This window comes from Populus trichocarpa, chromosome 12 (assembly GCF_000002775.5).
Source record: "Populus trichocarpa isolate Nisqually-1 chromosome 12, P.trichocarpa_v4.1, whole genome shotgun sequence".
NCBI classification, from domain to species: domain Eukaryota; kingdom Viridiplantae; phylum Streptophyta; class Magnoliopsida; order Malpighiales; family Salicaceae; genus Populus; species Populus trichocarpa.
In genome coordinates this window covers 6,052,728-6,076,881 of record NC_037296.2, presented here as the reverse complement: position 1 = coordinate 6,076,881, position 24,154 = coordinate 6,052,728, and the positions used below count along the sequence as shown (strand labels likewise).

The 24,154-nt window shown below is 33.3% G+C and overlaps 1 protein-coding gene across 2 annotated transcripts; it reads right to left on the bottom strand.

Annotated features, from left to right (window-relative positions):
• Positions 1–905: 905 nt before the first annotated feature.
• Positions 906–14,397, bottom strand: LOC7487091 (uncharacterized). 2 transcript variants are annotated; one of them, XR_002977166.2, is made up of 16 exons: positions 14,120–14,397; positions 12,338–12,428; positions 12,161–12,245; positions 11,920–12,004; positions 11,217–11,286; positions 10,636–10,705; positions 8,922–8,967; positions 8,541–8,790; positions 8,256–8,461; positions 8,046–8,120; positions 4,058–4,127; positions 3,771–3,851; positions 2,570–2,649; positions 2,341–2,474; positions 1,497–1,607; positions 906–1,381 (listed from the first exon to the last, which is right to left on the bottom strand). XR_002977166.2 is itself a non-coding variant. In XM_002317896.4 (14 exons), exons 1-14 carry the CDS (start codon positions 14,236–14,238, stop codon positions 2,396–2,398), a joined length of 1,407 nt encoding a protein of 468 aa, XP_002317932.4. In that variant the 5' UTR covers positions 14,239–14,396; the 3' UTR covers positions 1,936–2,395. The 2 variants fall into 2 exon arrangements, 1 of the variants encoding a protein (XP_002317932.4); XM_002317896.4 differs by lacking the exons at positions 906–1,381; positions 1,497–1,607 and having other exon boundaries at positions 1,936–2,474; positions 14,120–14,396.
• Positions 14,398–24,154: the final 9,757 nt, after the last annotated feature.

Sequence of the window (24,154 nt, the reverse complement as noted above, 5' to 3'; positions counted from 1 at the left end):
AGATTGGGAAGACCTTCTAATAAGGCCTAGAATACGGGTTGGGATTTTATTTATACAAGTCTTAGGCTTTGTATTTTGTTTTACCTATACTTTTAAGTTAGTTGGTTGTTTGAGATTAATTTTTAGCTCATAGTTAATTACAATTTATTTTTATTCAAGTCAAACATATAAATATGCGAAGACAAATTAGTTTTTAAATAAAAATTATGGGCAATTTTACTTTTAGTTTTTCATTGAACTTTCAAGATTTATCAAAAAGATCATCTTTGTAGCATTTTAACCATATATTTTTTGTTCTTGATTTAAGTAATCAACGGGCCTTTATAATCTGATTTTATTTTTTTTGAATAAATATTATAATTCTTGATTGTTGGTTTTAGGGTTTTGCCCTCAAGATTCACAACAAAAAAAAGTTTTCAATGACTATAATTCTAGAGTTCTATAATTCTTGATTGTGAGCTTTAGGTTCTATCAGGAGAGGTGACTAGAGAAGACAAGATTGAGTGCGATATCAGCTGCTGGTGATAAAAGGCATAGCAGAACAAGTCACGCTTGTTAATGTTATTAAGGCAGCTGGTACTGTTAAGGTAGTGTCTAAACTCTCAAGGGGAAGTAGTCTGTTAAAAAGCATAGCGCAGAAGTTACCATGGCCGAAATGGTTTGGGCTTGTATTGACAGCTCCGAACAAGTCACGATTATTTAAGAAGCCCTCCGAGCAATCTGCTGAGCATTAATGAACCTGCCTCCTTATGGGAGGAGAAACTTGGATACAAGCTTCCTAGAGTCACCATCACAGAAGACGATCTACTTGCTGCTGCCAAAGATTGGTTTTAATTATTAGTTTTTTTTTTTTTTTTTTTTTTTTTTGTAATTCTCCAATCAGTGTTGAATTGAACTAACAAAGCGAGTGAACTTGGGGCTTTCGTTTTTTAAGAGTAAAACCAGAGTCAAATGTCCATCTATTTTTGTTGCCCCTGATTAGAGCGAGCACAGGAAGTATATTGGGCAAGCATTCTTACACCAAGTTTTCATGAAAGCAGAGATGAGGATCCCACAGAGCATAGTTGCTGCAATTACTCAAGACATTTTCATAAAGAGCTGCCAAATAAACTACGGTATAGATCAGCCAACCGGTGTTAAAGTGTGCATACTCTATCCAGACACACCATTTTGAACCGTTGATGACTGCTTCAATGATTTTGCAATTCAGCTAACGGGCAATCCGAAACTGGTTAACAAGCCAGCTACCAAGAATGGCATCATAATGCCAAATCCTAAACAGAAGCTTTATTTGTCACAGCATGATATGTGGGAGAAGATTTTCCATTCACTCTCGTGATTTCATGTTTGTAACGGCAAATCTATTGAAAATTCTTCCTAGCTGCTAGGATAGGAAGATGCTGTCAACTCTAGCAACAATAACTACTTATTGCAGAATTTTAATTGCGTAACGAGGATGCCGCATTAGCAATAATACTGCATATTTCTTGAATTACCTGGATTTCTAAAAGTTGTGAATCCTTCAAATTGGCATGCTTCAGATTGTTTACCAAGAAAGACATGTCCCTGTCGTCTGCAAATAATGTGATAGGCAACCTCTGGACTTGCTGCTAAATAGTAATGGCACTTGGGTAACAAATTGGTAAATGCAAATAGTATAGGTTCCAAGCAGCAGCTGATAGTACAGATTAATCAAACACAATAAACTCGTGCTAAATGCTTCAAAATCAACTTCCAAAATCTACGTTAAGAGTAAAACAAAGACTAAACCTCTGATATTACAGGAATGCCTGATGGCACATCTTTGGCTGTTTTGTAGAATAAACTCGTATAGGTGTTATGATCTCATTTTCTGACATCCCTGAAGTCGTTCTTTAACTTATATCTCACAAGTCAAAATTAGTATCACTATAAAGAGTTATGTTGAAACTACGATGGGGATCCTCAAACTATCACTTGCAAGGTAATATACAAACGTTTCCCAAGAGGGTATATGTATCTACATTAGAACGTAAAGGTGTATTTCAAGCCTCCAATGCCAAGAGAAAATAGGTCCCAGCCAACTCAACACTCACTTCTATACACAGACATACAGCTCTTAAATGTCTAGAGGGTATATGTGGCATGGAAAAAACATATCAGCATCTTCTACCAATAAAAAACTAAAAACTACTTACATTTGTTTTCTTTGAAGAAAAATAAAGGTACAAATACAAGTAAAGCAACCGTGTCCCTTGTATGTCCCTAATGCATGATCATGTTAATTTGAACAAGCAGCGCATGCAGAAGTAAAAGTTATGATCAGCTGCAAAAAGAACTTCACTGTTAAAACTGTTATACCTTATCTGTGGGACTCGAATTGATCATTCATATTACAAAACCGCTGAGTTAGAAGCTAAACGTCGTACACAGATAAGCACTCCTCGACAGAGACACGACAAATTGGACATTTTTTACACTTCTCACAGCAGGTGCTGCAATAAATTTAAGAATCAATGAGCATGACCAAAAGGGAAGGGACAAGAACAATGAGCTGTACATTTTAGCAGATACCAAGTTACGACCATACCTGCAAAGGATACGATGTCTACAGGGGAGCAGAACCACACTGATCTCTCCCTCAAAGCACACCCTACATAAAACTTTTTCCTGACCAGTACATCAAAATAGTATTTAGATATCTCATGCTGACAACAGAATAATGCAAACTCAAGCAACAGAATATCTCAAGCAAACTCCCATCATTTATAGACAACAGAACAGACACAGCAGGATCTTTTGCTATACATTAAGCTTTTCTATGACTTATTTCAAATAATTATAGTGTGATACTGTGATACACTGATCTCCTTTGAAAATCTATGCTTAAGAAAATTGCATTGTAGATCTAAATTCCAAGATATTAGTGTATTATGATGTATTTCAGTTTATTAACTAATTGGACCTTTAGCACTTTTTTCAAGTATGTGTAATGTTGTGACAGTATTATTACAGTTATTGTAATTCAACATGCATATTTTAAGTTGCAATTGACAAATTGGAGACTGAGTTTCAGGTTCTTGATTAAAATATCTTTCTTTGAGATAATCAAAGTTCAGTTAAACATGTTTATTAAATACAAATTTTCTAAAATAGAAAACAAGAGCATTATTTGGCTTACATTCAAAACAATAGAAGAAATGAACATAAGAAATTAGATAAACCGAAGGAAGCTCTTAATTTTATAGTGAATAATTGGGAAAACAACCTTTTGAGTTTTTCAGTTTTCCACAGAACTAGAAAAATAGAAAATGCACGTTTTCAAGAAAAAAAACATTTAATTTTCAATTTGTAAACATGTTTTCTTTAGTTTTCTGTTTTGTAGAGTAACTTTTCCACAAGCAAACAGGGCCGAATGTTTCTTCCAGGCTCCTTTCCATCTTCCAATTGGGGACTAACAGATTTTCACATGGATATTATGAAAAGTTCAGAATTACTTTAGATTGAAAGTTAACCATTCTGAAAATTATTTTACTTCATCAATAAACCTAGAACACTGGCACGAAAAGTTAAAAAATTTAATTTTCAACCCTTGGGTAAAAAGTGAATCAAACTTATCCACAAGTCAGAAATGAGTAATTCAATTAAGAATGTTCAAATTCATGGAACAAGGGTGCTATCCTTATTTTTAAAAAAAATAGATGGTTTCCAAATAACAGACATTATAATATTCACACATTCAAACCATGTCCCTTGATTATGAGACCATCAGCAAAAGATGAGAATATTACATTTGTAAGTCTTTCAAACTCCTGCTGGCTGTATTTTGTGATTTCTGTCTGCTCACCAAGAGCTGCCTGCAGCCTCCACACCTGAAATATAAGAGAATCGTATACTAATGCAAAAGTGGACAATAGAGGGTCATCATCAATGTTTGCATTGGCCAATAAAAATCCATGGTTGAATCAAAGATTAAACAAATGCCTTGAGGAAGAGAGAGAGTATGCTTATATGTATATGTGAAATTTTGCCATTGCAACAAATAACATTCAACGAACAAAAATGAAAACTAAATCACCTCCTCAGCGAGATCCTTTTTAGGCATTTTCTTCACTATCTCAGGAGGATAACCACAGAAAGTATTATAACTGCAGATCAATGAAACAAATTTACAAATATTAGTAAAGAGCACAAATTTGTATACTTAATGGAGAAAACTCAAAATGCAAAATTGAGGATGCTTGATCAAATGACATTAAAGAATATCTGGTGTCAACATGGATAATTGAAATTGTAGGAATGCTTCCAGAAAAATTGTATTGCTTATATACTACTGAATCCAGGTTCAGAGTTCTTTGCTTCTATTAAGAGATGGAGAAGGGTTGGATTGGAGCGGAGCGGGTTTTTAGTGTACCTGCACGGGCTGAACCTTACCCAGAATACCTAAAACCATTATTCGTTCCACATTTGATGTGATCAGGTTAGGTCAGGTGGAGAGCTTTGTCCACCTGTTGGGTATCCGATCCAACCCAAGTTCTTAAGAAAATAAATAAAAAGAAATAATTTTGGAAATCACATCCTAAAAATTTAAAGCATGAAAATTAATAAATCTTCACTATAACATAAAATCCTTAAGAAAAAAAAGTTAAGTTCAAAATGCAAATTCACAAATAAAAAATTATTTATGTATGAACAAAAAATCTAAAATATAATAAAAGTACTAAGTTGGGCACCCCTGCTGTTTTGTATTTGTTTAAAAGTTAGAGAAAGATACAAGAAGGAGAAGGAGAAGAAGGATGTGAGAAAGCAAAACAAGGAAAGGGAAATGAGAGATGAAAAGGAAAGGAGGCAATTTAGGTTAATGCCCAACCTACACGGCAAAAAAAAAAATATATATATATATATAAAAGAAAGAGCACGAGATTACATAACTATCCTTGACATTATAATATAACAATTTAGTGGAGCATAATTATATTTCATGCCCATCTACCAAGTAAAGTAAAAGAGTGAAACAAGAAGTCCATAGGTAAACATATTGGCTAATTGATTTTTAGACATTACAAAGGGAATACAAATAGTCATATCATTTAACTTCTCTTTAATAAAGCACCTATCAATCTCGATGTTCTTCATCCGGTCATGTTGAACAAAATTGTGAGATCATCACAGTGATATAAGATCATCATTTGTTATTCCCAACTCATAGATCAGGTTTTTAAACCATAAAATTTCACACTTCATGAGACTAGATTACCACAAATGAAAGTATAATATCCTGATGTAGATCTTCTATCATTTGGTAATCCAACTTAATTAGCATCAAAAAAGGCATCTGCCTTTAAACGTATCACTGGAGAATAACAATCCATTCCCAGGACCTGATTTTAGGTACATAAGATGTGATAAACAACATCTAGGTGAGATGTATAGGGATCAAGCATAAACTGACAACTACAATAACTAAATAAACTATATCAGGACAAGCGTGAAGGATAAATCAATCAACTAACCAACCTTTAATATCTCACTTTCTCCACCACCTTGCCTTCACCCCCTTTAATGTGATAATTTGCTTCTATAGCAATGAGGCTTCTACTAGTTTTGCAATCATTCATACCAATGTATACGCATTAGTCTCGTTATTTCACATGCTCAGTATAAATATTTTGTGATGTTTATTGATGATTATAGTCTTTTTGTTTAGGTATATTTCCTCCATTCTTATATTTTTCTCTATTCTAAAGCTACTGTGTTTTTAGTTTTTCAAAATTTTGTTGCCTTTGTTGAAAATCAATTTTCTACTTGTATTAAGACTCTAAGATCTAATTATGGAGGAAAAATATGTCCAATGACTTTTAATCTTATCTACGAATGAAGGGTATTCTCTCCCAACATTCTTATCCATATACTCCTCAACAAAATAGGTTGCAGGGCATAAGAATTGTCACCTTTTAGATGTTGTTCGTACCTTGTTAATTGAGTCTTATGTACCATCTAGATTTTTGGTAGAAGCATTATCTACAATTGTTTATTTGATTAATCGCTACCCTTTCAAGTTCTCAAATTTGATTCTTTGAATTCCCGTTTATTTGGTGTTGCTCCAGAGTATAACTCTCTTGATATATTTGGTCACGTTTGTTTTATTCACTTGCCACCAACTGAACGACACAAGCTTGCTACTCAATTTGTTCAGTGTGCTTTTCTAGGATATAGTAATGTCTATAAGGGGTTTGTGTGTTATGATTTGGATGCTAACAAACTTTGTATTTCTCAAAATGTGGTCTCTTTGAAAATCAATATTTCTTTGTCTTTTACTTCTCATGATTCCCCTTCAGTTTTGCGTCCTAATTTTGATGATATGTCGAGTTATATTGAATGTTTTAAGTCAAGAATTGTGTATTAGAGACGTCGTCCATCAGTTCCATTGCATGACCTAGCTCCGACACTTGATCTTGTCTCGACTAAACCTCTTCGGTCATTCGGATTTCACATCCTCCAGATAGGTATTGGTTCTCTCATACAACTCTTCAAGATACTTTTAATACTAATATTGTACTTAAGTTTTACTCTTGGACTTCTACTTAAGCATGTTGGAAACAAGCTATGCATGGAATTTCTAAATCCTTAATCGAGTCTGAATATCATGCTATGTCATTTGCATGCTCTGAGATTGTTTGGCTTCGGAGTCTGTTAAGTGAACTAGGTATTCCTTAACTTATTCCTTCTCTTCATGCTGATAACACCAGTGCCATCCAAATTGCTGCTAATGCAATCTTTCATAAGCGCACCAAGCACATTGAAGTAGATTATCATTCTATTCATGAAGCACTTGACCGACATGTGATTACTCTCCTTTATTTTTCCACTGAGTTCCAGACAACTGATGTGTTTACCAAGGCTCTATCTCGTCATTGACATTAATTCATGATTTACAAATTGATGCTTCGTAATCCACCAACATCAATTTGAGGTGGATGTTAGTTATAATATCTTGATTGATTTATATGCAATTACTTGATTTAGAGAGCTTAATCTAGGGAGATTGATTGATATATAATTACTTAATTTAGGGAAATTGATTGATAGACAATTGTAATTATGGTCCAGGAGTGATTGTAGAATGTAATTATGTTGATACTTCACTATTTAAAGAGAAGAGATCCTCCATCGAGAGGCATCCAAACCATTTTGACCCCCAAATAACTAAACACCACAAGAGCCCAACCAGCCAATAACTACATAGCACCTTACTAACTCAATCACATGCAATCATGCTTAATTACTACAACAAACAGCCCTATAATTCTCAAGATTCAAGAATCATCACTTTTCCAAGTTTGTCACCTAACTTGACAAATTGGCAGCTAAGGGAACAATGATTGACAGTTGAACATTGGGGCTTTTGATCATGAAGCCGAGGCATTTCTAAGGCGACAACCTGAGAAGTGTGATGATGTCATGCTGATATAGCTGAAGTCAGCGAGGGAACTGTTGAGGCTGTTAGAAGAGTTTTGAGATTGAACTCACTAAATCTAGACTGTTATGCTCTGATACAATGTCGTTTTGTAAAGATTTATTTAAGAATTAGAAAAAGATATGAGAAGGAGAAGAAAGATGTGACAAAGGGGAGAGGCAAATGAGGAAAAGAGGCTGAAGATTAGGTTAGTTCCCAACCTACACCACAATACCACACACATATTGTGGTGTAGGTTGGGAACTAACCTTGACATAATAATATAAACTAATCACAACACCCCCGATGAAATTCCCATCCCTACTTTTCCACACTTGGCAACTTCCAAGGGTGTATATATATATAATCTATCAGCTCCTCAATTTCATATTGCAGTCCATTCAAATTTAAGCTTACAGATTCCTAGGTTTAAATGTGCAAAATCCAGTTTCAAATATCTCAATTCTATTGTTATATCCTTGTCCTTGTCCTTCTTCGCTTGACCTCACCAAAGGATGTCATCCAACATGACACATGCTCAAAAAAGAAAAAAATACTTTTGCAATTTATGGGCCATTATTAAATGTATGGAAAAAAATGATATACTAACCCAGCATCTCCCCCATGGTACAATCGAGCCTGTTCCTCTCGACTTCCCTCATCAATTGACCACCAGCCCAGCAGCCTGTATTAACAAATTGGAATGTGCAGAACAGTTTCTTCTGTTAGTAACCATACCACATCAAATACTCACAATGGTTCAGTGGAGTGATAACCTTGCCTGAACAGGTTAATTTTCTGATGGAAAGGTAGTGATTACCTGGAACCATGATGCAAGAACCCCAAGCAGTCATGAGCTCTTGAGGAAAATCTAAAATATCTTCCTGTGCCAGCTTCGCTCCGCAATAAAAGAATAAGCTTTTCTGCCAACTTAGAAGCAGCAAACAATACACCAGCTCCTTGAAGTAGGAAAAGTGGAGAGAAAAGAACCAAAAATGGTAAATTTCTAGCACCAGTAGGTCTTCCCTGAAATAAAAAAAGCCATTATCTGCTAATAAAAGAATCCCATCCAGCAGCCATGATCACAAGTCAATTACACAAGTACCTCTAAATGCATAAAAAGTAGAACTTGGAAACCAATTAAAGGAATTTTCATAATATGGCCACCAATTTCTTGCAGACCGCACATTCTGTCCTGGTGTTGATTCTCCTCGGGAGAAACCATTAAGCCACCATTCCAATCAAGATATCTAATGGTCGTTGAAGATGAACTAACTTCTCTTGTCCGAGAATTTCTGTGGATCGCTGGATTAGACCATTTCGTACAAACGAGAAAGGCAAAGAACTCTGCAATGCTGCAGAAAAAAATGTTGTTATTTATCACTTTGCTGTGGCACTAAAAGCATGTCTCCTGCTTTATTATGTCTGAACTCTGAAGCAGTACAGAGAAACAGCAATTGGAAAGAAAGGATCAATACAACCTAACCTAAAGTTTATGAACAAGTCCCACCAGCCAAGTGCACCCACATCACCTGAAATGTTTTAAGAAAGAAACAGAAAGCAGTCATTATATTGGTAGGAACCATCACATGCAAGGATTCGGTATAGATAGGATTGCCCTCATTACAGAAAAGGACAAGTTTAGCTGTTACAGTGTGATCAATGGCAAAGAAAGTACATAAATCAATTTCCACTATTCAGGTTAGGAACCAGGCCCCCAAAGTGACTTTATATTAGACAAAGCAAAGACATCACAGCATTACTCCAAGAATAAACCTACACAGCCTTCAAAGTATCAATTAGAAAATTGAAAAAACAAAGTAATTTTTTCTCTAAAGTGTAGTCTGATATATAGTACATGAAAGTATTCTGCCGCCAAGCAGTTGACCACCATCATATGATGGGAAGGGATATCTGAATTATGATCTCCAATATAACAAAAACAGGAACCAAGTAAGGGATGTCAGTGAGGAAGAGCTAACATCCAATGAAGGGAGGAATGCCATATCTTATGCACAGCAGCGCGCGCACAAAAATGTTAATGACATGTAAAAATATGCATCCCATGAGCTGCACAAAATTTGTATTTTTAAGCTATGTTTTGAAGAACAACAGCTTGTCTATACATTTAGCATTACAAACACAAAATTCAAATCATTGAGATGAACATTCAACCCTATCAAGCCACTTAATTTGGGGTGCTAATTTATATGGAAAGTGATCCCCCAATGTAACAAGTATAGGAACCAAATAAGGAATGTCACTGAGGAAGAGTTGGTATCCAATGAAGCGAGGAGTGCACTCAGACACAATTTTAATGACATGTAAAAGCATGAACTACATGAACTGTGAAAAATGTTGGTTTTTAAGATATGTTTCAAAGAACTACTGTTTCACTATACACTCAGCATTCTGCAAGGACCTAGAAGTTTTTCATTGAAAAGAACCTTCAACCCTGTCACACCACTCAATTTGGGATGCTAATTTATCATGAAATATGATCCAATGACATTTTCACCAGATAAATGATCATTTGCTGAGAAAAAAACCTTCACTGCAGATACACATGACTTTCAGACCATGTAAATAGGATCCTTTCTAATGGATCATTTATGTGGTTATCAATAGCATTTTAAGAATATACCTCTAGAAACTGAAAATTTAGCTAGTACAATTCCACAGCTCCATATTTCTTTATCAAAAACCTGCACTTGCCAAACATTCAATTCCTCTACAAAGCCTGAAATGACCCTAGTGACACACATAGCTCCAATATGCCAACTCCAACTCACGAAGTTGTCTTTAGCCCATTCCAGAGGAAGTTAGATTGTGTTTTCTCAAGAAACAGCTTTTAAATAATTAATCACCATTACTTGTGGAACCAAAAAGAGGCTTTTTGATGTCCAATTACTCCATTTCCATTCCACAAAAGTAAAATAGTAGCAATAACGACAACAACGATGATGATACTAATAATAATAACAACATGATGCTGACTACTACGATGTATACATGTAAGATAAAAAATCAAATTAATAGAAATTTGGGTGGTAAACATGACTATCTGAAAAGATGAAATAAATGTTATAGTACCAATTCTGGAATCAAAACAAGGTAATAGGAAAAAACAACAACCCTAACTAATTTGAATGCACCAATGTAATTATATTTAAAAATAATACAAAGTTAAGAAAGATTACCGCACAGCTTTAGGAGGGTAAAGACTGTAGCAGCCACAAAGAAAACCATGGAAATTGCAACCCAGAAGTGCTACAAAAATAGCATGGAAGTTCATTAATCCTTCAACAGATTCATATACAACCTAAACCATCATGGGAGTTGCAAACCAAAATGAAAATGTCAAATTTGTGACAGTGGCACCTGATCATAGGTATATAAAAAATGCTATAAACTTGCAAACATTGCATGCAGCATTTCTGCATGAAAATAGTGTCTATGGTAAGATAAACATTTTGGAATTATGCAAACCACAGAACACAAAGACATCTCTCTTTTTTCCAAAAAACCATAACTTAGCAAAAACTTATTTACTTTCAACAAATAAGTTAAGTCCTTGAAGTTTAAACAGTTCCAAATCAATGTGTTTGTTAATATTTCCAATACCTACTCTCAGTCAAGAAAGTAATTATGTTTGTTTTTGGGAAAGAAAGGGATAAATATATTCAGTAAATGTTGCTAAATAAGTTCCAAGCTACAGACAAAATAATAAACTATGGCATGCTTTGAACAGCTCTCCAAGTTAGTACTATGACAAACTTACAGGCAATGTTTCCCATATCGCTTCATCACTGATGCTTTCTTCTTCCCCTGGCATTAGAGCCTTACACATTCTGTAGAAGAAATAAAACTCCATTAACAGTATTACACAATAAATGAAATGGGGCGCACAATAGTAATTACCAATTAGAAAGAAGACTTGGATATGGGTGGAGGAAGGGAGGCTAATTGATGTGTTGAATGTAAACTGGAAAAACAGTACATCTACAAACATGGCAATGATGCTACACTAGTTACCAACAGAGACAATATGATGACAAGCATAATTGTGAACACAACTTACAATTAGTTGGAAATTCTGGACATGATCTTTTATTAGTACAATTGGTATAATTATCTTTTCTTGGTCTGAAAAGGTTGAATTCTATGGAGGAAGAAGTATTTAAGGGTAAAAGAACAATCAAGGCAAGCATAGAGCATATTGTGCTAATTTAAGCCCTTGTAGCAATAATTTGACATTCTATTTGTCCATCAAAAATGAAGGAAAAGTTAAAATTTGACCACTACAGTAATGCATACTTTTTAAGCTTGGAAATGACTTAGAGCTAACTTGTTAAAAAAGAAAAAGCATGGCCAGTTACAAAAAGTTCTCAGTGCCAATTGCACCATGCAAAAGCAGTGTAGGATATTAGCTGCTTATTTGTAATTTAAATTACTGAGATGAATTAATAATCCAAAGAAAATACCTGAAATTGTCAATTAAAATAATTATTTCAAATGCCAACAATGGAATAAAGACAATCTTCAAGTTTACAGCTGGAATATGATAAACTGCAAAAGAGGATAAAGCATTAAGAAAGTTTGAAGGCATAAGGACATACATGATTATATAATGACAAATAGAAAAACTAAGAGACTTGAAAAGGTTATTATCACGTGTCAATTCTCAACAGCATAAAAATACCAGAGGGCGTTTGGTATATATACCATAAACGCTTTCGAGATATATACAAAGAAGCAGTTCAAATGCAATAAGCAATGGTGTTGCCACAACCGCATGGCACGGCGCCCACTGTTCATGAAACAAAAGCTCAACACTTCATATTCACAAATAATGATAGATTTAAAAATTCATGAACCCAAAATAAAACAAGGAAATATTACATGACGATTATGTGGAACTGATGGGGCAGGTAATGCAAATCTTCCTCGAGCAACAACTCCATGGAATGTCCAGAGTGGGAAGAATATTAACCTGAAAATAAAATTATCCATATTGTAAACTTTAACATGCAAAACATTAAATAATTAGCATCTAAATCAGAAGATAGTAGGAACAAATTTAGATACTGAAGAACCATATATATTTAAAATAAAATCACTTCATTAAGCTAGGAAAAGAAAATCTTGCATTCCCCAACCCACCTCATTCTGTTATGTTACTTTACCTAATGGTGCACATCTTCTCTGACAAAATTCTCTAAAAATTAACCAGCTAAAAGCACAAAATCCAAACACTCAAATATTCAAACTTCTTTACTTTGACTAATACCAACTTTGACTTTCATCCCTGATGGAGCGCAAAAATTTTATAAGAAAAAAATAGGTTGTGCGTGCATGCCATGCGCCAACATTCCAGTTGCTTGGGCATGGCCCAAACAGCTGGCCTCTCAACCCAAACAGCTAGAAATCATAGTTGTTTGACCCTGAACGACTAGAATCTAGGTATTTCAAGTCCCGAGTTGTCCAAATATTGTCCCAACACATGCCTCTATGTATTTTTTCAAGTTCCCCAGGAGTCACACACACGAACTTTCCATGCATACAATTTTTTTCTATACACAATTTTTCTATGTAGAGCAGGCACTCTTCTACGACAATGACACAACTCATCACCAACATCTCCACCAATAATGTATGGCACAACAACCAACAACATGCCACCAACATCTCCATCAATGGCAAGCACACAATGACCTAATTTTCCATGAAAATAATTTTCTTCTCCATGAAGTAAGTTCAAGGACTAGATGTATAAATACCTAGTCAAAGGTAAGAATAGAAAAAAAGTCGTCAGTCTTGGACTCCAAACACAACCATTAAAGGATTGGCCATACAATCTCCTATAACAACAAGCAACCTTTCATTCCTAGAACCTCCATCAACCACCCCATATTTTACAAACTTAAGACAGAAATACACGGCATATAGATACACACTCCCTATAGTTTCACTTATTTTCAAGTACATTGTTTACTTCTCCTATATTTTACTAACTTAAGCATTAGAGTATCTCTTGTGCCCACAAGAGAACTTATTTTGCAAAAAAGCTCACGGACCAACCTAAGATCACAGCCTGAAAGCCCAATCTAAAGTTTTCACGACCATCCCTATTCCATTAGAATTGATCAATTACCAAAAGAAATAGACAAGAACGTTCTATATTCATAAACACGAGACTGTAACTTAAAATAACACCCAAAAAGATTCCATTGCCTCATCAGGTGGAGCATTTCTATCTGAGTTAGAAATAAGCACCGACATCAGCAATAACATGGTCGGGGGTATAATATAGAGTTTCTACTTTTCATTCTTTGTCTCTCTGTTATCCCCTGAAACACGCAACGAAACGACAGTAAAACTTTGAAAAAACAGAAATTTGCCCTGGTTTGTAACACTAATCGTAAAATACAACTGAAGGTTCTTTCTTTTTTAAGAAAAAATAAAAAACAAAAAAAAAGACTTTCTTCGCAGAAGAGAGGTTGAGATTTTGAAAGGGTAAAATCATTTTCCACTAAACTACCATGTATGCAATTCAAGTTTCGCAAACAAAAAATTACCCGGAAAAAAACCCACAAATTTGAGAGATTCCTTGAATCTAGACTACTACCAATTTCAGTAAAATTCAAAATCCATAGGTGAATTCATCCAAAAAAAAAAACTGACCACCAGGAGTAGGAGGCGACGTGATCAAGCTTGAGGACGAGGAAGAGAGTGAAAGAAAAGAGAAGACTGTGGGCGGCCAGTGCCTGTAAAGATTTCAATACTCTTCGCCAGCCCATCATCTTTTTTTTGTGTTCTGCAGAATTGAATCCTCTTTGTTGGGAGAACAAGTAAAAGTTAAACAACGAAGGTTTCAGTTACAAGTAAAAGTCCCTTCTATTATTTGATTCTTTCTTTCTTTGATGAATAAAAAACAAAGCGCATTTACTCTCCCACTTTGCTTTCACGGCTAAGGAACGTGTGGTCTCCTCTCTTTTTAAAAAAACAAATATATTTTCACAATTAAATTAAAATAGATATTTATAAAAACAAAGATAATAATTTAAATTCTGTTTTAAAAAAAAACACTTTATTAAATAAGTTTTTATTTGTTATATTCATGTATCTTTTAATAAATATATTTTTTATTATTAGCATGTTTTTAAAAAAAAAACTAAAGCAATTAAAATAAATATTTATAAATATTTTAATCATTTAGACTAAGGAGAAATAATATTTCTTCAATCAAAATATGTTTTTATATTTATATATTCGTTTCTTTTAACAAAAACAATTTTTTATCTTAAGCATTATTATTTAATAAAAACTTATTATAATCTGGAAAATAAATTTCAATCAAAAATATAAAAAATAAAATGAATTTAATTAAATTAATGATTAGTTTAAGTCAAGCCTAATTTCACAGCCAAGACTTCATAGTATTACTCTATTTTTTTCAAGAAAAATAAATTAAAAAAATATTATTCCTAGTAAGTCTCTATCACATAGCTTTATCCCTCACCTCTCTCCCACGACACTTATCTTAGTATGTTTCTATCACACAACTCTATCTCTCACCTTTCTATCTTTACACTTTTTTCTGTATATTTTTGTTATAAATAATAAAAACTATCTTAAAAAAAAATTTATTTAATATTTATATAATGAATCTTAATATGAATTGAATGATACAAGACTTTAGATTTAGCAATTTTATTAAATCTAAAAAAATATAAATCTAGTGAATATATCGGATCCAAAATACTTAGATTTGATTATTATGTCAAATTCAAGGTAATACGGGTTTCATGAATGTGTTAGAACTTGTTGGATCTTGAAAGATAGTCTTGGGTTAAAGAAATATATTTAAAAACAATATGTATACACACCTGAAATTATAGTTTGTTTCTATTTATTGTATCTAATATTTACAATAGTTTCTTCCTTGATTGTGTTAAATTATATAATTTTTTTATTTAAAAGTTTGGTTTTGATTTAGGGTTATGATTGATTTTTTATGGGGTATTGTGATATTAGGTAGTTTGTTATTTGAATTAATGATTTGGGATTATGTTTATCTCTAATTTTTTGGCATTGTCAGCCCACATAATCCCATGTCTTGTTCAAACACCATCTTGCTCCATCATACATTAGAATCTCTTCTTATTACAACAACCACCATTGCTTAACAACCATCCACAGCACATGTTAGCAATGCAAGCGAGGGTTTTTTTGACAATTCACATGATTTATTGTTAAAAATGTAAGCAATGGTTTCTTGAGAAATTATTTTATTTGTGTTGGATGGTTGTTAAGCATCGCTTCCATTTCTAACATATGTTGGATGCAATAAAGGTAAATTCAGGACAAGCAGGAGCTAGAGGTCTCATTCGGGATAGTAATTGTAACCGGATAAGAGGTTTTGCTATCAGCACAGGGATCTGTTCATTTGTCAAAGCTGAACTGTAGACAATGGTTTGTGGCCTAGAATTGGCTTCGGAGCTGGGCATTAGGAAATTACTTCTTTAGTTTGATTCAACAGGGATCTGTTCATTTGTCAAAGCTGAACTCTAGACAATGGTTTGTGGCCTAGAATTGGCTTCGGAGCTGGGCATTAGGAAATTACTTCTTGAGTTTGATTCTACTCTGGCTGTTGAATTTGTCACAAAGACTCAAGCGCAAATTGATTCGAATTATGCACTCATTGCCACGGCTAGAGTACTATTAACTAGAGACTAGGAAGTGCAAATCCACCATGCATACCGAGAGGCCAACGTAGCTATAGATTGGTTAGCTAATTGAGGAAATGATTGATTCTATGCTTGTTATACTATTATATGGATATATGTGCAACTTTCTTTTGATGTTTCTTCTGCTAAGAGTTGCGCTTGAGGTAATTCATTTACTTTCTGGTGAGTTAGCTCCTCAAAGTTTTTGAAGGTGTCTTCTCTTATTCTTTAAACTGGAAATATTAATCTGGCTAGCTCTCTTCTTGGTTGTTGTTTTATCCTCCCCTTAACTAGTAGCATCCAGTTTATCTTCCTTTATGTACATCCCTTTTGAAGCATGCATCATGTATATTCAGATCTAGGTCTTTTTTCATCTTTCTGTGTGCCAAGTTTTCATTATTTTATTGTTGGTGTTTATCTTTATCATCTACTAATTTACATTTATTTGCCCTTGTTTTTCAAGCTGTCATTCAGTTCAGCTAAGTTTGCTGATAACCATTGCTTTGAGTTGTTTTTACATCTTGATCTTTCAACCTTTTACTGGGTTTTGGCATGTCTCCCCTCTACCTAATGCTTCCAATTAGTTAACTACTCTGGTTTGTCAAAGAACCAACGCTGCCTCTTTTTATTCATTTTTCGACGTAATCATGCTGTCCAACTTACTTATCTTCTATCTTTGTCCCTGAAAGATTATGTCTTGTGTTATATTTTTTTCTTTGCTGATTTGCATGGCGCCTTTTCTTACAAATCACTTATAAAATCCTACACCTGCATGAATCTAAAGGTCTCAATCCCTTAAATCTTTAATAATAAAAGATGGCCATTTGATGCGAGAGATTAATACTACATAACAATTGTGATACGAACCTCGAAACCTTAAACCAATATGCAAGAAAAAACAATCTAAAAAAGCTAAAATTAGGTAAACACATATACAAGAAAGAATAACCCAAGAAAGCTAAAATCAGATTACAATAAAAAATCTGACACAATAATTACCTGAATCTAGACATCGAGATTATTAGATAAAAAATACATCAACCCCATAATTATAATTGATATTTGATACGTCTAAGAAAAGTTGAATAAAAACTAAGAGTTTGAGCAACCTCCTACACAAAATATTGTTCTAAAATAATATAACTTAACATAAACGCGTTCTCCTTTTAATTTTTTAAAAAGTATTTATAATTAACAAAATAAAATAACATTGACCGATTAATGAGATACAGTAAATCCAATTAAAAACAACCTAAAATTTGTAAAATAAATAACAAAAATCCAAAACTAAATAAATTATCAAGGCTATTGCATATTGTCCTAAAAAGAGTTGCTGAAAACAACCTTCTTGAATTAATGTTGTGGCTGACTATGAAGAAATAAGGAATGAAAGAATTAATGTTGTTCTCGTATATGTCCAAAAAAAAAAAGATTGCTGACTTTGTAGTCCTCGAAAAACAAGGAAATAAGGCTGTTGACTTTTGTATATCCTTGCAAAACATGAAACATACTCCCAAGCAAGCTGCTGAATTGGTGTCCTTGGAAATATTGAAACCTTGCATAAATAGAACCAGCCTGGTATATACTTGATGGTTTGAATAATGTAAATTAGGCAGAACCAAGAAAAAAGCAACCTTTCACATGGTACAAAGTAAGCATTTTAGTGAACATATTTTTCTGTTATGATAGAAAATTTAAGTTGGAGGCTAACATTATTGATGCATGTCTGAGTATTTAGCCACATATGAGTAAATAATTTGAATTCCATAGGATCCACCATTCGGGAATGAACTTGTTGGACTGAATATATATGCTTCATATGGAAAAATGTCTAGTTTGGTTGAAAGGAGAAGAAATTGAAAGTTACTGACCTAGGAACAATTTTATCCATGCATGAAGAATGTGTTCTAGATTGCTACTATAGAAGCAAATTCATGCCAGACAAATGCAGAATGGATGTGTGGCAAGCCAATTCAAAGAAGGTAAAAACAAGTTGATGAATGTTTAATAAGAAAGTTAAATATTTTGCAATGTCTGCCCTTTTTTTCAATTAAAATTTGAGAATTTGATAAAGTTGCTATAGATTTGTGAAGTTGTTTGCCAATATCAATTCAACTCGGAGGACCTTGCGTTTATATCTAAGTAAAATCTGAGTTTTATACATCCCACTTGTTGTCATTTATGGAATAATTCAACATTCTACTTAGTTTGTTCTCATGAAAGTTTATCAGTTATTTTATGTCTTATCTGGTAGAAAGAAAAATTATCATAAATAACCATCTAGTAGGTGGTCCAGTGGTAAGAGCTTGGGATCAAGGGGTTTGCTCCCCCCGTGGTCTCAAGTTCGAGCCCTGTGGTTGCTAATATGATGACCACTAGAGGCTTACATAGTCGTTAACTTCAGGGCTTATGGGATTAATCGAGATACGCGCAAGCTGGCTCAAACACTCACGTTAATAAAAAAAAATTATCATAAATGCTCGAAGAAACAACAGGTTTTGTTGCTGCAATGTCAAAAACTTTACATTCTGTGTATGCCAGCCAGGGACCTCATTCCATGTTCTTGGTTTAGGCCATTTAAACTTGCTGATGACTTTTCTAGGAGAAGGTAGAGATCCAATAAAAATCCTAAAATGTCATTGCCCCAAAAATGACATTGCCAAGGATTATCCCTTGGCTAACGAAAATCATTGCCCTAAAAACACCCGTATATCTACTAAGAAATTTGCCAGTTTCAGAACTCCTAATGGAAAATATGGATCTTACAGCAAGGGAGAACGTCATGGCTAGAAAGGTATGAAACCTAATGCCTGCCTTACTCGCTTTGCTCTAGCCTTGTTGTAGCTTCTTTATTTAACATCTGTCAAATTAACTCTTCCAATACAAAATTGAAAATACAAGAATATTGTATTTTATCTAAGCATATAGCGTGGCTACTCACTTGAAAGATTCTATGAATTGGAAATATTGCAAACCTGTCTAAACAAAACAGAGTGCGTTGTAGAACCGATAAAAGAGAGACTCAACAAGGGTTTATGTAGTGACATCATCAACATACAGCTAAAATCAATAATTCCAGCCGAGTTAAAAAAAGTATTTACCCATGGTGAATTGTCAGCCCACTAGCCAGTAATTGACTATATACAAATGGAATGTAAACAATGTATAAAAAACTCGTCCTTACATTACTATTAACAAAAAAAAAACTAAACGAGATATCATAAGTATTTGTGGATTGAAATAGTATAAAGTTTTTTTTTTCTCAACAACTATCAATCGCCTTACTTGTTGAATATTGACTTTGGATTTTTTAGGTTTTTTTATAGAGTTTTATCATTAAACATTTAATTTATTGGAAATTGGTATTCATGTTCTTTTTTTTTATCATTTTTCTTTCTATGGAGTTATCTCAATCCTATACTCACGGTCGCGGGATTAACGAATCAACCCGGGTTGACTCAAATCTTTTTTTTAAAAAAAAAATGGGTCAACCCTGGTTAACTCAAATCTTTTTTTTAAAAAAATGAGTCAACCCGGGTTGACCCTTCTAACTTATGACATAAGCTTTGCCTCGAGTCAACTTTTGAATTGGATTTAAACTATGATAATAATTATTTTTATTTATACATTGACTTAGGTCAACCCTTGTTTTACCCTCTTGACCTGTGACATAGGTCATGCCCTAGGTCGACTCCCAAGTCAATTTTAAAATTATGATAATAACTATTTTTATTCTTGTGTGATTAACTTGAGTTGACCCTCCCAACCCGTAACCAAGGCCTTGTCCCGGGTCGATTCCTGAGTTAGGTTTTAAAACTATGATAATAACGTCAACTTGAGTTGACCCTCCCAACCCGTAACCAAGGCCTTGCCCCGAGTTGACTCAAGAGTTAGGTTTTAAAACTATGATAATAACAATTTTTATTCATGCACTGGTCTGAGTTGACCCTTATGACCTGTGACGCGAGCCTTACCCTGGATTGACCCCAAAGTATGGTTTTAAGACTATGATAATAATAATAATAATTTATTTTCATTATGTTGACCCAGAAAAACCAGGGTTGACCCTCCTAAATAATGACTGGGGCCTTGGCCTAAATCAACTTCCGAGTTAAATTTTAAAACTATGATAATAACCATTTTTATTCTTATATTGACTCGGGTCAACCAATGTTTACCCTCCCGCCCCGTAACTCTTATCTTTCCCCGAATCAACCCTCAAGTTGGGTATGATAATAATCATTTGTATCTTTACATGTCTTAGTTGAATAATTTTGAAATTAATAGTTTTTTATAAGGATATTTTAGGAATAAGAAACTAATAAATATTGTATTTGGAGACATGTCCTTTATGCATCTCATGTCTTAGAAGTACATTAATTTACTCCAAAATTATCCTAGAAACTAATTTATTTTTATATCTTTATTTTTGTCTTTTCAACTAAACACATTTCTACATTCATTATTTTCGTCTCTTTTATCTTAGTACAATAACCAAACACTACCCTATAAATCAGTCCTTAATCATTAAACACCTAACAAATCTGTGGAATATACATGTAATGCTTAAAATATCTTTTAAGATAAAGGGAGGGGGGAGGCAGAAGGAAATAAAAGGAGAGATAGAAAAAAGGGATTATATAAGAGAGTATGACAAAGAAAAAAAATGGAGGTAGAAGGAAGAGATGATTGTTGTATTGGTGGAGGAAATAGCAAAATAAGAAAAGAAAGGTAGTGAAAAGGGCAAGAAAAGAGGAGGGAGAAGCAAAGAAGAAAGGGAAGCAAAAATAAGGAGAAAAAGGAAGGATATTTAGTGTTTTTTGTCCTGTTTGGAAGTGCAGTAGCTTCCATTTTTAAGTGCTTTTTAAAAGTGCATTTGCTTTGGAAAAACATCAAATTGATGCTTTTTAGTGCTTTTCGATAATTTTGATATGCTGATGTTAAAAATAAAAACAAATTGAAAAAAAATCATTTTGATATACTTTCAAGTGAAAAACATTTTTGAAAAGTACTATACACCACAATACCAAACAGGTATAAGTTTTTAGTAAAATTGAAAATTTTGAATGGAAAATAAATGTAAAATCCCTAATAAAAAAGGACCAAATTTGTATAAAGAAAAAGGGATTAAGGCCAAACACTAAGTTTGACCTAGTAAGGGAGGATCATAATTGGAAAATAGAAAACTTAAGAACTAAAAATGAAATAAGCTCTCTTTTAAAAAGAAAAAGAGGAGGCCGACAGTTTTTTTTTAAGGGAGGAGAGGGAGAAGTTTAAACCTATAACTTATATTCTCACATCCAAAGAAAATTATGGCCAGGAAGGATTGAGAAAAGAGTACATAGGATACTGTGTGAAAGAGAGTTTTTTTTTATATAAAAAAACACATCTAATCAAGAACACAATAGAGAAAAACAAAAACTTAAAGAAAGATCAAGAATAGAAGGGAAAAGAATATTTGATCAATAACTTTTTCAAGATAGGTTCAATTGAGTTCAAGAAATAAGGTAAAGTATCTATTAAACTCCAATAATGTATTTTGAGGTGAGATTGTTGGGTAAAAAGCAAAATCCTTAATCCCTAAGAAAATTAAGGCTTATAAGAAATTAGAGAAAACATGTTCTTTGCAAAGATTACATGGTATGACCTCAAGATAAGTCTTAATTGGTAGAAATAGGCAAGCATTTTGAAGAGAATTTTTAGGTAGGAACCTTAAAGAGGTTCGACCAAAAAGAAAAATTTAGAGAGGAAGTGTTTTGTTGGAAATCTTGATGAATTAACGATGCTAATACAACCTAGAAAGATGTAGGATCAAAGAATTTCCATTGCCTGGAAACATAGAGGAAAAATCATAATTTTGATTTTAGGTTTCATATTGAGAATTTAGGGAAACTAAACAGTAATAAGAAAATTGCTCAATAGGCATAGAAAGGGAGTGGTGTTGAGTAAAAAGTTGTTTAAATTAAAGACAAATCTCTAGGAAAAGAGGGATATGTTCGGCCAATTAGAGAATTTTTCTAGGTGTAATCTTTGTTTGAAATTATGCATGGTTATGGTGATATAAACATCAAGAATGTGGTAAAGTTAGTTATGCCTGGAAAATTAGAAGGAAAGATGAGTTTCTTGAATTCTTGAACACTAGAATTTGTGGTAATTGAGTGTTATTTAAAAAAAAATCATTTTTTGATGTGTTACGTATGTCACTTGTATGATGCAAGGATTGATCTTGATGATAATACTCAAATTTATTGCAAGGGTGAAGATTTTGGCCTAAGAAAAAGAGGAGAGAAATTTTCTAATTGTAGAAACGGGCTAGCTGTTTTGAGAAACAACTAGACTAATTTAAGAAATGATCAGACCGTTTTGGCTACTGTTTCGTGATAACCTAATTTTGTGTTTTGATTTTCTTGGTTTTTCTTTGAATCTTTTAGGTTGTTTAAGAAATATAAATGATTATTATGTGAAAAACAAAAACATAATACACGCGCCCGCACGCGCGCGCGCCCGCACACACACATATATATATGCATGAAATAAGCTTACATGATAATATTGCTTATATTAGAATGTTAAGAGCTGTAAACCTTAAGTTTAATATGTTATAATGTAAGAATATATGATTCATTAGTAAAAAGTACTCAAAGTTTTAAAGGAATATTGAGACATATATTCTTGATATATAAAGAGTGAAGTTGATGTAAGACATTGGGTGATGCTTGAGGCATCGGCTACGGGACCCTAGATAAACGGGACAGGACCAGTAAAGAGAACATGCAGGTGCTCGTCATCTCATCCTTTTAATTTTCAGTATTAAATATAAGTCTTAATTATTTAAGTAGCATATTGATAATGAATTTTATATTGTGTGGCAAGACATTGGTAAAAGACTGATGAGACTTATTGTGATATATATCATGAAATTTGTGTTGTGGTATAGTAGGCAACCACATTAGTAATGCTATGATTGATATATGATAATGTTATGTTGAATGAGAGGTTGTATAGAAGCTAACTCTAAGGAGGGATTTAGTTGTAAACAAGTATTAAAGATAAAGTAGGTATATGTTATAAACATGGAAGCCAACTACATGAGTGGGGCTAGAATTGAGGTATTGGGGCTTGGTTTCAATTTTCTTTTACCGACCACATGTGTTGGGGTAGTTATTGAATAATAGTCAGCCGCATGAGCGGAGATTAAGAAAATGATAGGTATACATCTTCGGTATAGATATGGGTGGACAAGGACTACTTGTTGAGTATGTTATCGAACCTTTAAAGGATGATTAAAAAGGGTCTTGGAGTGGAGACATTTACGCTCAAGGCTACTCATTGGTGTTAGTGTAAGAAACGTCATTATAGACCTCGGCCTTATATAAAAGGTAGGCCAAAAGATTGAGGGTTATGTGATTTATGTTAAATCCTAGAGTTAAGTGGATAACCTATCATTTAAACACAATAATGAATATGTTAAGGTATTATAAATATTATCAATAGTTGGTAGAGGTAAGGTGTATGATAATTAAGGGTAATATTATGTTGAGAAGCTAAAAGGTTTAAAAGTAGCATGTGTATACATAAGAAAATGTCATTTTTTGTATGTTGAATAATTAGTATTGTTTTATGAAAAATAACTATCATTCTTATTGCTTAGCATGTTTTATTTCTGACATGCTCATCACATGCTCCATGAAACTAGATGACTTGACATAAAGTTTAGTTGTAGAAATTTATGAATATTTTCATCTAGTTGTAGGACTTCTATGCTTATGTTTATTATGATAATCTTGAAGGATTGTACTAAATAAATTATAGAAATATTGTGATTTAATATTATTTCCTTTATCATGAAGTTGTAATGATTATAATGACATTAACATCATACAATTAATTCAATAATTTGTGGTTTGATTTTTTATTTAAGTACGTGATATTGATCGTTAAAGTTTATTGATCTTACATTGTGTTATTCTATCTAAATTGATTGTCTTCT